General features: G+C 38.7%; 1 protein-coding gene across 1 annotated transcript in view; it reads left to right on the top strand.

Moving 5' to 3' along the window:
- The window catches only part of Dock4 (dedicator of cytokinesis 4), a 445,877-nt gene that overhangs the window by 303,366 nt on the left and 130,173 nt on the right, over positions 1-12,338 (top strand). The window contains 4 exon segments of the mRNA XM_047560480.1: positions 5-105; positions 2,812-2,893; positions 4,037-4,207; positions 9,288-9,480. Of these exon segments, the coding sequence (XP_047416436.1) occupies positions 5-105; positions 2,812-2,893; positions 4,037-4,207; positions 9,288-9,480 (547 nt within the window).

Below are 12,338 nucleotides of genomic sequence, written 5' to 3'. Positions count from 1 at the left end.
CTAGGTTCACATAATAAATTTGCTGCAAGATAGCAAATTTCACCACTTTAAACCTGTAATGGACACTTACATTGAGAGTCATTTTGCTGGGGCCCTTGCGTACAGGTAAAGCCCTTTATCTTGTAATTCATTTAGAAGCGGTTCCTTTTGAGCTTGTCTAAGCAGAGGCAGCTGTATAGGAACATTTAAAGGAGGAGTAGGAAGAAATGAAGCAGAGCAACTCAAGTGTCTCTTGAGACACTCTCTTCCCTCCTCACACACCCTTCTTTAATGGCTAGTACTGATTTTGGTTGAAAGCAGAAAAAAGGACCTTCCTGAATTCTATCCCTAAGAACTAAAATATAAAGTATTTTCTTCTTGTCTGTATTTAACTTGATGTTCTTTGGTCAAAAAAATGTCAAGACCCCATTTAATCACTGCATTCCCTGATAATTATGTATTTTTTGTTTGTTTGTTTGTTTTTGGTACTGGGGATTGAACCAGCGTTGCTTAACCACTGAGCCACATCCCCAGCCCTTCTTATTTTTTATTTTGAAACAGGGTCTTGCTAAATCCTAGGGCTTTGCTAAGTTGGTAAGGTTGGTCTTGAACTTGTGATCCTCCTGCCTCAGGCTCCCGAGTTGCTGGTGTGTACCACCACACCTGAAGGTTATGTGTATCTCGAAGAAAGGGATAGGGAAAGGAAAACAACCTTTGCCTTAATAGTTGCTTAAAGTCATTCATCTAGTTGTTAATACCAACAAGTGCCTACTGCATACTAGACCCTTTCTTTTGTTCTGATAATGTGAAGACTTGGTCCCTGGCCTCAAGCCATTTAGTTTTTGGAATCTACCCTTTGATAGTAGCTGCCATTTTAACTGTTCCTCATTTCCCACCAACTCAGATGATGCAAGTAAGGCTTAGAGAGAATGAAGCTGCTCCCAGGGAGCTTGGTTGACAGTTGACAGAAAGCAACCACTTCTCTCTTTCAATCCTATGAATAACATCTTTCTAGTTTTGGGCCCTTAAATATAGCCCTGGAATATACGTGATGTTCTCTTTCTTCACTCCAGTGCTGTCATTGCTTTTCTATCCACATTTCTACCTTAAACCTTCAGCACCTGTGGGCACAATTCACCAGTTCTCAGAGGTGAGCCCAAAGATCCTGGGAGCAGATTTTTACCTGCCTCCCAATTTAAGTGACATGTAAAGGGTAGTAGGTAATCACATAAGTATTTGATCAGCCAAATACTGATTGTGACATATTACACTTATGTCTCCAAAATTTAAATAAACCAAGATATTTTTGTAAGACTTTATCCTCTATCAAGGTGATTTATTGCAAAGGGTGAAATGTAGGAGCAGGAATAGTTCTGAAACATTGGCCTGCTCAGCCTAACAGTTTGGGTCCAAGTTTGAGAAGGTCGCTGCTTCTCACTGAAATTATCATTAGAAGATAGAGGATGGGAGTATAATTTTTAACTCTTCAGGAAAGCAAGATAACCAGTCCTAACAAGACAGATAAGGCCTGTGCAGTCTTCTCAAGTTGTAGGCAATTGGGAATTTGCTGACATCTTTTAAGTAGTACTTCCAGCAGCATTTACCTCTTAGCATGTTCCAGGTATTCTTTTCTGAGCAATACAAAAATTCCTGTGTGACCTTTTCACTAAAATGGCAATCAAGGTGAAAAGGAAGCTGCTGCCCCTCCCAGAATCAAAGCCAAAGGAACGACTTTGAAGGTCAAGAAGGCAGTGCTGAAAGACATCCACAGCCACAAGAAAAAAAAGTCCCACACATTGCCCACCTTCTGCAGCCCAAGACACTGTAGGTCCAGAGGCAGCCCACATGCCTTCAAAGGAATGCCCCGAAGAGAAGCACGCATGACCACTCGGCCACCACAGAGTTCTCCCTGACCACTGAGTTGGCTGTGAGGAGGATACAAGTCACACACTTGTGTTCACTTTGGATGTCAAGGCTGAAAAGCACCAGATCAAACCAACTGTGAAGTGACTTTCTGGCATTGATGTGACTAATGTCGATATCCCATCGGTTCTGACTATGATGCTTTGGGTATTTCCAGCAAAATTGGGATCATCTAAACTAATCCAGCTAGCAGACCCTTAGTATAGATTTTTTCATCATAACAATAATTGTTGTGTGAACTGTTTCAAGAAATTAAGAACTGACCAAACTTGAAGTTTGCAAGACTGTAATCTAAGTGTTCTGGGTTGTTGATTTACTTTTTAAAAATTTTTGTTTCTTAAAGCTAAAGCAACTTTGCTCCTCTAGAAATGTTTTCTGAGGTGCACTTTGGCAGTAAGGCTTATTATTCTTCCTATGGCTTCATAAATCCATGGGGGTGTGACTTGGAGTGTGAGGTATTGCTTTCACCCACTTTTGCCCACAGCTGAAAGGTAATCTGTCCATCTGCTTATGTTGTCAGTGGGGAAGAAATCCCAGTTAGCAGTTGTTCAGAGTTGACTATGACATCCCTAATTCCAGCCACTTGCTGGCCAGACTCCTTTCCTTCAGTATTTGTGTTCACTCCTTTGAGAGCATTGCCAGAGACAGGGTGGGGGATGGACAGTGGAATATGTTCAGATTGAGGGGAATCTCAATGGGAGACAGCATTGTTTCCCTCTTTGGCTTCAAAAAGGGGTAGTGACATTAATCTGCAGGCTTAGTAAAATATTATATAACAATTGGACAGAAAACCCTGAATCTCACAGGAAAAGAAGCTTCCTCATCATGCATCTAAATGTCATGTTTATTGGCCTTTAATTGAGAGTTCAACCAATTCTACTTTGCACACATTTCTGCCTGTATTTTTAGAGATCTCATCAAAGTTCTCAAGTGGTATGTGGACAGGATAACAGAGGCAGAGCGGCAAGAGCATATCCAGGAGGTGCTGAAGGTAATAGCATGCTGTTGAAAACAGATCACATATTCTAACAAAGCTGTGGCATGGTGATGCTTAAACTAATTGGTTTCCTCTACACAGACAGTAATTGGTGATGATATATTACTGACATTCCAATTCAAGGATCTTAATCAGCTTATGCTGCTCCAGAGCTGATGAAATTTGAAAGGGACTTTGCCAACCTTGTCCACTAGAACCTTGCCTCTCTGGGCTCCTGGAAACTTGAAGTCCCTGATTGGCAGGAGGAAAGGGCCTATGAAAGAAGACTGCATGTGGGCTGTTAAGCTTAGGAGTTCCTGTCTCTTGCTTTTATCCACCTGGCAGAGACCATCTGAGAACCATTTATCTTAAATTTTAAGAGAAAATAGGGTCGTTTAGCAAGGATCTCAGGAAATCTGAGGTTTTACTGGTCCTCGTGGTTGACACTGTCCCTGTATCTGGGCCTTATATGTTCAGTTGTATTTGGAGATGCTAATGTCTGATTCACAGTGTTCAAGAAGAATGCAGATTTTCAGTGGTCTAGGCCCTGCCCTGGTTGTCTCCCTGTTGAGTACCATTTGATGTATCATAGATAAAATAGATAAAGTATGTATTTTATAAAACAAACATTTTATTCATTATAAATTTTTCATTTGGGTCTACTTGAAGGTAAAATGCCAAGTGACAAGAGTACCTTACGAAGAAAAAACCCCATTTTTTGTTACCAGGGATTGAACCCAGGGTTGCTTTACCACTAGGCCACATCCCCAACCCTTTTGGTATTTTATTTTGAGACAGGGTCTCACTAAGTTGCTTAGGGCCTCACTAAGTTGCAAAATCACTTTTGAAAATCCGTTATCTCTTCATGGAGCAAATCTAAAAAGCCATCTGGGATCATCAAAAATATTCAGCATTCATGATTTCAGCATTCATTCAGAATTGTAAAACATTTTAAATTTTCTATACATTTATTAGGCATCAGAGAAAAATGGCTCTTACCCCTACAAATAAATACATTTAAAAATCTCATAGGACCTTGGTGTTTAAATCAGTAATTTAAAAGTCTAATACCATACCATGTTTTTTTTTGCCGTGTCATTGTTACATAAATAGTCTTGGCCTCCTTTGAAGCTAACTTTTAAAATTTTTCTTGTTCAGGCACAAGAATACATTTTTAAATATATAGTTCAATCCCGACGACTCTTTTCCCTTGCCACTGGTGGGCAAAACGAAGAGGAATTCCGCTGTTGCATTCAGGAGCTCCTTATGTCAGTCCGTTTCTTTCTCTCACAAGAGAGCAAAGGATCTGGAGCATTATCTCAGTCACAGGTAATTTTTCCTCTGTCTCTGCTGAATGAAAGAAAAACATGAGTGCAATCTGGTTTGGGAGGGTTTTCTTTTTTGTTTTTTTGCACAGCAGGATAATTGAATGTTTACCTCATCAGAAATCCACAGCTCCACTTCATATTTGTAGCCTAATCATCATTGCAAATAGACTTAAGCATCCCCAGCTCTGAGCACCAGCCTTCGCTGGACTGCCTTTCCCAGCCCTTCCCTCTGTGAGAAGCTGTTGGTTACATTGCCCTTGTTTCCAGTTACCAGGATGCATACTGATGGTCAGGCACATAACCTTTAGCCCCAGGGAAGAAATTGCAATAGAGCCAATCTATTACAGTTCTTTCCCCTAAGGCTGGCACTGCATTTTCATCTATTAGCTTGAGAATCATTGTATTGGACTTCACTAAACGGCATGTTGTTTTGTTTTATTTAACTTGACTGTAATCATCCTGGGACTGATGACATAAGACCAGAGCTGAGCTCATGCTGCCAATTTTCTTACCAAGAGTAGCCCAACACGATGCTTTTTTGTTGTGTTTGTTTGTTTTAGAACAGGATCCATCTACTTTCCAAATAACATGGCCTTGTACATGTTCCAAGAGAAAATTCTGAATATCTTTCTCTATACTTTCTTAATCTTTCTTATGTACTTCTAATTCTAAAGACTTGATTTCAAATCTGTCAGAAGCCAACAGTCATCACCCCCTAGAGATCAGAGACTTGTAATCCTTGAGCACTAGGACATAACATGGAAGATTAGACCAAACTAGATCCTTAATGATATTGATACAATTTGGTGATGTGGGGCATTCGGAAGGCATGGTATATGATAGCAAAAACAGCAGAAGGTACCAGTTCTGTGATAATACATCTGTGCTTTTTCTGACTCTTTAGTGCTATTCTTGTCACTCTCTTCTTTACAGTGTTGGACTCATCTTCCATCTGGGCAAGGATACAACAGAGACTCCTTTAAATGTCATCTTGGCCTCTGTAGTCAATAGCACAATCGCTGCACTTCAGGAACTTGCCGGAGACCTCGATATCAAATGCCCACTAACCAAACCCTAATTAAAGTAGTGGATATTTGAGAAAGATAATCCAGCAGGCTAACCACATTATTGCTTTAGAGTTCCCAGGGTGTTTCCATTTCTACAAAAGCTACTCATAATTTGGTTTTCATCCTAACATTTCTCTTTACTGGTTTCAGAAACCAAATTTGCCTAATTTTGTCGCTGGCTCTTTGCGGTACCAAATCTGCGGATATTTGTCACCGCCTGCAGCAACAATTTGTGCGGGTCTTTATGGGTAGTGGACTGGAAACGAACTACTTTTACTATCTTTCTTTAGTGGGCTGCTTTCTCGCTTATTCGCTTGTTCCCTGGGCTATAGAGGAAGAAAGGCTTTTCTTAGGGAGAGAGAGAGAGAGACTTTGCATAAGAAAGAATCTTTGAGGGGAGAGAGACTGAGAGAAAGATAGAGAAAGAAAGGCTTCTATGCTTATCAGAGATCTATTTCTTCTTAGGCTTCTGCAGCTTCTTAAAGGTGCGTCCTGCATCCTGTGAACTAAGGGTGCACTGCTTCTCTTTCTGCTTGCCGCTTTTCTCTGCTTGCTGCTGCTCCTTACTGTCGCGCCACCTCCCGCCTAGGGCCCGCTTATATCACCTCCAGGAAACAGAGAGTAGGACCAAGCCTCTTATGCAAAGATTAGGCAAGAAGCTAGATGTTCGAGCAGGCACGATTAGGAGTGCTCGAGAACACATGCACATGCATTGTGTGCGTGGACTATAAATCACCTGAGTGTGCTTATGTCAATTAACCTCCTCACTGCCGATGTGATCAGGCGCCGTTCTGGCGCCGTCCGCATGGCACAGCCCCCAACAAATTTGAACCTGAAAAATATTTTCTTACTCTTAACTGTAACCATAAGACATGGTTTTTACTTCCTAGGGATTCAATGGATTTTTAACCCCCTTTAAAGCTACAGAAATATTTCTTAACCTTAGTTCTGTTTTCGCTGAACCCTAACCATCCCCATAAGTTGACTCGGGCCACTGTGGTACTGTAGGGAGAGCCATTCTGCTTTTGCTTCTGGAACACACTGACTTCTACTGTTCTTGGTTATTTAGGCTCTTTCCCATGATCAAGTTTGAGAAGCAACTTTGGCATCTTTCAAGATCATATTTGATTTTTTTTCTTTTGCCCTTAGCTTTTAATCAAGAGATAATATGTAAAATGTGTATAAGGTTTCTGAATATCTTTGTAAATTCTTCTGAAGTCATTCTTTATTGTTGTGTACAGTGTCCTTTACCCATAAATTTTGATGTAATAATTTTCTTTTTTAGTTTGATGCTAAGAAAAAACTCATAAAATGATAGAGTGGTGAGTTTTCTAATGGCACTCTGTATTTTGGGAGGAAGGGAAAGGCCATGCTTCTTTCCATATCAGGTTCCCTTTTGATCCCCATCTTTCTTTATAAAAGCAGGTGTCACTCATCTCTTTGATCCCCTATGTTCATTTTCTCTTGCTGCATAACAAATGACCACAGCTTAATGACTTTGAACAGTGCTCACTTGTGGGTCACAATTCTGAAGTTTGGAAGTCTGGGCAGACTTCTTTGAGTTCTTTGCTGAATGTCTCCCAAAGCTAAAATCAAGGAGTTGGCTTTGATGTCTTATCTGGAGGCTTTAAAAGAATATACTTTCAGGATGTTTTTAGGCTGTTGGCAGAAATCTGTTTCCTTGTGTTTGTAAGACTTGATGGCTGTTAGCTAGAGCTGGGGCATGGGAGATGCTCTTGGCTTCTAGAGACCACTGGCATTCTTCAACATATGCCTTCTCCCTCTTCAAAGCCAGCAAAGATATGTTGAATCCTTCTCATGCTTTGAATCTCTCTGAGATTCTGCTACCAGAAGAAACTGTGTTTTAAAGATTTGTGATTAAGTTAGGTACATTTATATAATCTGCATACTTTAAGGCCAACTGATTAGTAACCTTCATTACATCTGTAAAATCCCTTTTGCCTTATAATTTAATTGTAAGAACAATGGGGACAAAGGTCATTGGAGGTCTTCTTTGAATTCTGCCTACCACATCCACAACCAAGGATATCCATGACCTCAGTTCTCTCTGCCTTGAAGGAAGAAACCCAGTTTCCTTGATCAGTTTGCATTTCTTCCATGGCTACAATTCGGGGAAAATCCTACTTCTTTGAGACAGAGGAGCCATCCCAGCAATCTGTCAGATTGGGTCAGTGGACAGCTACTCCACATCTGTCTGTTCTGATCCTAGTAAGGAGGTTCGTTTAATCTCATGGCCACAGCTCAGCTCTGCAATGACACTGTCCTGGGTACCTCTGCCCTGGATGGTACTAAGGGCTAATTCACTGGGGTAGCAGTCATTCTACAGACAGACCCCTGCTCCAGGATCCATGGAAAAGAAGAGGAATGACAAAAGGATTAAAGGCCCAAGATATCGCTGTAAATTCCTACTGATTATTTTTCCCTGTTTGTCTTTGCTACCAGGAAGGTCAAAACTAAATTTTACTTTTATTTTTATTTGCAGTAAAAACTTTTGGCTTGCTCTAGTACATCTTTCTGTCCTTGTCATAAAGTCTTTGTTTCTTTATCCTTTTTAATAGTCTTACTATATATGTATCTTACACTGTAGGCATAGTTAGATACTTTTTGGAAGTAAAAAGATAGAAATAAAGAATTAAGGGATAAATTAAAGGGTACATGAAGAAAATCAACTTATTTGACTTTTCAGTAATCAGAAAGCTAGGCTCATTTTATTTTATTTCATTTTTATTTTATTTCATTCATATGACTCAGCTCTTTGCAGAGTACATTGAAAATTATATAAATATAGTCTTTAACAGAGAATACCAAATTATGGGCTTTAAGTAAGAAGTAAATTATAATTTTTTAAGAGTCAGAAGCATAATCATTAGCTCTTACAGGTGTTTTTGCTGCTGCTGTCTAGAGAAATACTGAAATCCTTAAATTTGAATTTGATTCCATATTTGAACCATCAGCACATGTAGACAGCACCCAGTTTCCATGGTGTCTGCTTGCCCTGCCTGGGAAGCCAGTGAGCCCTGTAGTCTCAGCATGGTGGAAACCCATGCCCACTTCCCTCACTGACTGGAATTGAGCCCGGTTGACACCTCCTTCCATTGCCCACTGTTTATGGAATTTACAGGAGCTATGTTTGTTTTAATATTCAATTATAGCTCAATTTTTAAAATTATGCTTCTCAGGAGTTGACATTGACATCTCTTTTTCCATTAAAAAAAAATGATTTTACAGGCTGGGGCTGGGGCTCAGTGGCAGAGTGCTTACCTAGGCACGCGTGAGGCACTGGGTTTGATCCTTAGCACCAAATAAAAATAGACAAATAAAATAAATATTTTTTAAAAATGATTATAAGTTTTCTTTATTGGCAAAAAAAAATTGTTCTTAGTTTTTATGCACATTTGTTGGTTTATAATAGACCATGAAGCAATGCAAGAGGTTGTTCCAATGATTTTTTTATTTTACAAGAGGTAAAACTAAAATGACTTTCTGAAGTCACAGTGCTGATTAGAAAGCAAGTTAGTACTTTATTTAACTTGGGCTTTCTGTTGGCCTGACCTGTGTTTTCTCTTAAATCATAAATTGAGAGTTTCAGGGAATCAATGTATTCGGTCTCTTAAAGATAAATGAGATTTAAATGAGCATTTCAGAAAACTTTGCCAAAATGGAATGAAATCTCAGTGACCGCAGTCCAGGTCTTGGTGGAGCGTGCATTCTCTTCTGTCATGCTGTCTTTACTGATTCGGTGGGGGTTTGCCAGTCATTTTCCTAATGTGATTTTTAGAATCTCCTAGTTTTTACTGTTGGTTCTTTGCATATTTCTAAAAACTCTCTTCTTCTGTCACAGATCTTTTGTTTTGTTTTCAAATGTTTGCCTTTTTAATTTTGGTAACAGAAACATTTTGTATTCATTTTCCTTCCATTTTAAAATACTGTCACAATTCTCATGAGTTATCAGGGAGTTAATTTAAATTTCTCTTCTCTTCTCTTCTTTTCAAGGCTGTGTTTCTGAGCTCCTTCCCAGCGGTGTACTCAGAGCTTTTGAAGCTCTTTGATGTTCGGGAAGTGGCCAACTTGGTACAGGACACCCTGGGTAGCCTGCCGACCATCATGCATGTGGACGATTCCCTGCAGGCCATTAAGCTGCAGTGCATTGGCAAAACTGTGGAAAGCCAGCTTTATACCAACCCAGGTAAGCTGAGTCAGATAAAATTGTGTCTCTAGAAGACTATTATTTACCTAGTCAGTGATCAGCAGAAATTTTATTTAAAAACTGAAAATTACTTTCTCAAAACATTGTAATTTGGATGGCAAATTTACTTAGTAGTCAAAGTATGACTTTTAAGACATTATTTCTAGAAAGAATGAACCAGAAACAGTGGTATATGCCTATAGCCCCAGAAACTCAGGAGGTTGAGGTAGAGGATCACTTGAGCCCAGGGATTGAGGCCAGCCTCGGCAATAACAAGAAGACCCTGTCTCCAAAAAAAAATTTTTTTTAAAAGAATGAAAACTAATGATTAAATGTTTTATTATAATCAAAACTACTAGTAATGTGGAACATGATTTTTTTGGAACTCTTTTTTATTCTAGATTTTTTTTTTTATTAATGTCAATAAAATGTAACATTTCCTTCAGAGGTTCTTAGAGGCACACATATGATCCTTATTTGTCTCTTGTTTTTTAAAGTTTTCAACTGATTTGTGTTCTGACTAAAACTATATGGAAGTTTTATGTGCTGTCATTTTTTAATTGTATTTCAACAGCAAGTAATCATTTACTAAATTGATTCTGTCATAACTAAATCCCATTGCCTCTTGATTTCTTCTCATTTTTTCCCAAAGTAAATAAGAGTAAATTCCACTGTCTTAAAGAAGTTCCATCAGCTTCATCAAGTAAAAAATCTTTTTATAGATCTACTAAGAATTATTTCTCCATATGAATACACATATGTGTGCATACATAATTCTTTTGAAATAGGATTTCCAACATACTAAGCAAACCTTTTATTACATTATTTTATCATAAAACATATTAAACAGAAATAAGAATAGAGTATAATATGAGTAAATCATAAAAAAATCTTAACAGTAACAGATAATCTGCTTTAAGACTTTTATTAAGAAATTTATCATAGGTGTACTCAAGGTCTCCTGTGTGTACTCTCACTTTCTTCATACAAATTTCTAGAATATCCGAAATTCTGGTTCCAATATTCTAGACCTTTATTACATAATTACAAAAACAGATTGTATCAGTTTTTTTCTTTCTCAATTTTTTTTTCTTTTTGTCCTGAAATGATAACATTTATGTTGTTTGTAATTCTTTGGAGTGCTTTTTTTGATTAATAGTATACTTTTATATTACTGTTGTATCATATTACATTGAAATAATACATCATGTTTAATTTTTTAATTTATTATTTTTTCTCGTTGTTGGACTTCTGATTTCTCCCCACTTGGTGGGGGGGAATCTCACCCTAGAGAAATCCCTATGCTCTTCATAGGCGTAGGGATTTTGTTGCAGTGATCTGGGACTCCTCCAGGGTTGGGAGTGTGAGTGCAGAGTGAATGGGGTTCCCAACCAAGCACCCCAGTCTAACTTAGGCACCAAGTCTGCTTCACCAAACTAAGGAAAGTTCATTGCTAGCTCAGAGGAATTGTTGATTTCTGCCATATTTCCCCCACACTGACCAGATCATTTTTACCTCAACAACTCATTCAGGTAATCAAGACAGTTTTCAAGTGTACAGAACTTATTTGGGGGAATTTCGTTCATTTATGCCTCTGTGAGATTTGCTCTGTCTATGGACCTAGTTCCTTTTAATTCCTGATACTTAGTAGGCAGTGGAGAAATTATGATTAGACAGATTGTAAAGATAAGAAACTGCTACATTCCAGGAACAAAATACTTGATCTTTGTGGAAGTTGATGAGAGTATTTATTGGGGTAAAGGGCAAAAGGACTCATGAAATGCAGGAGATGTAAATTTTGTGGAGTCTATGCCAAACCCTGGAGGCGAGGCCCAGAGTCAAGGTTGTAAAGTCAGTGATTATGATATGGTGGCATGGAAGAGGACAAGGAGGCAGGGAATGTATGGGATGCTCCCCTTGGAGGATGATTATGGAGAAGCAAAAGTAGCTCATGGTCAACATGAGAGGAAAAGGTTCTTTCACTGCCCCTTCAAGATGGGGCTTGACTTGATGTTCACTGTCTCGTCACTGAAGAAAACAGTCTGCCATGTGTAAATGGAAGGGCACAGCACACCAGAAGGGAGCCTGTCTTCATGGAGAAAACAGGTTAAATGTCCCTAAGGACCTTCCAGGGCTCAGATTCCCTTGTTTAAATCACTTAGGACTATGCAGTAGTGTTTGGGAAACCTGTAAAGGATTTTTAGGTCAGTAACCTTGGACCTAAGGGATAGATTGGCATATCCTTCTTGTCCAGATAAAAGAGGAGATTTTATAAGGAAAATAAAATGTACAGTGAGACAAAAAAGATGACCCTACAAATGTTTTGAAGAACAAGGTTGTGATGACTTGAATTAGACAATTCAATTAAAGTGGAGGTGGAAGAAGAAGAGGGACACTATAAAACTGTGTAATCAGGGCATGGTGGGGATGCAAAGAACCATAGTGCAGGAGCTCCCAATATTAGCCCACTCAAAATAATGAGTAAAAAAATAAAGCCTAACACTTTTGACTTCTCAAACAAAACACAATACATTCCTAGAACAGAGGAAACATTTTTTTAGAGAGAATTTGGGATTAGATGCCCTAGTTTCCCCAAAGGGACTATATCCAAAAAACAAGAAATAGGGATTTTTTTCTCTTTTACTGTAAACATAAAGAGATGAATAGGTGCAATATGACTCATATTTTGGAGATAGTTATGGTATAGTAGTTTCCCATTGCCTGTGTAACAGTAACCACAAACTTAGTGGCTTTAAACAACACAAATTTCTTATCTTCTAGTAAAGTAGAATAGAAGTCCAAAATGGTTCTCATTGGGCAAAACTCAGTATTGCCAGGCAGTATTCCTTTTTGGAGGA

Source organism: Sciurus carolinensis, chromosome 8 (genome assembly GCF_902686445.1).
Source record: "Sciurus carolinensis chromosome 8, mSciCar1.2, whole genome shotgun sequence".
NCBI lineage: Eukaryota > Metazoa > Chordata > Mammalia > Rodentia > Sciuridae > Sciurus > Sciurus carolinensis.
Note: the sequence above shows the minus strand (reverse complement) of the source record. Positions and strands in the feature narration are given on the sequence as shown.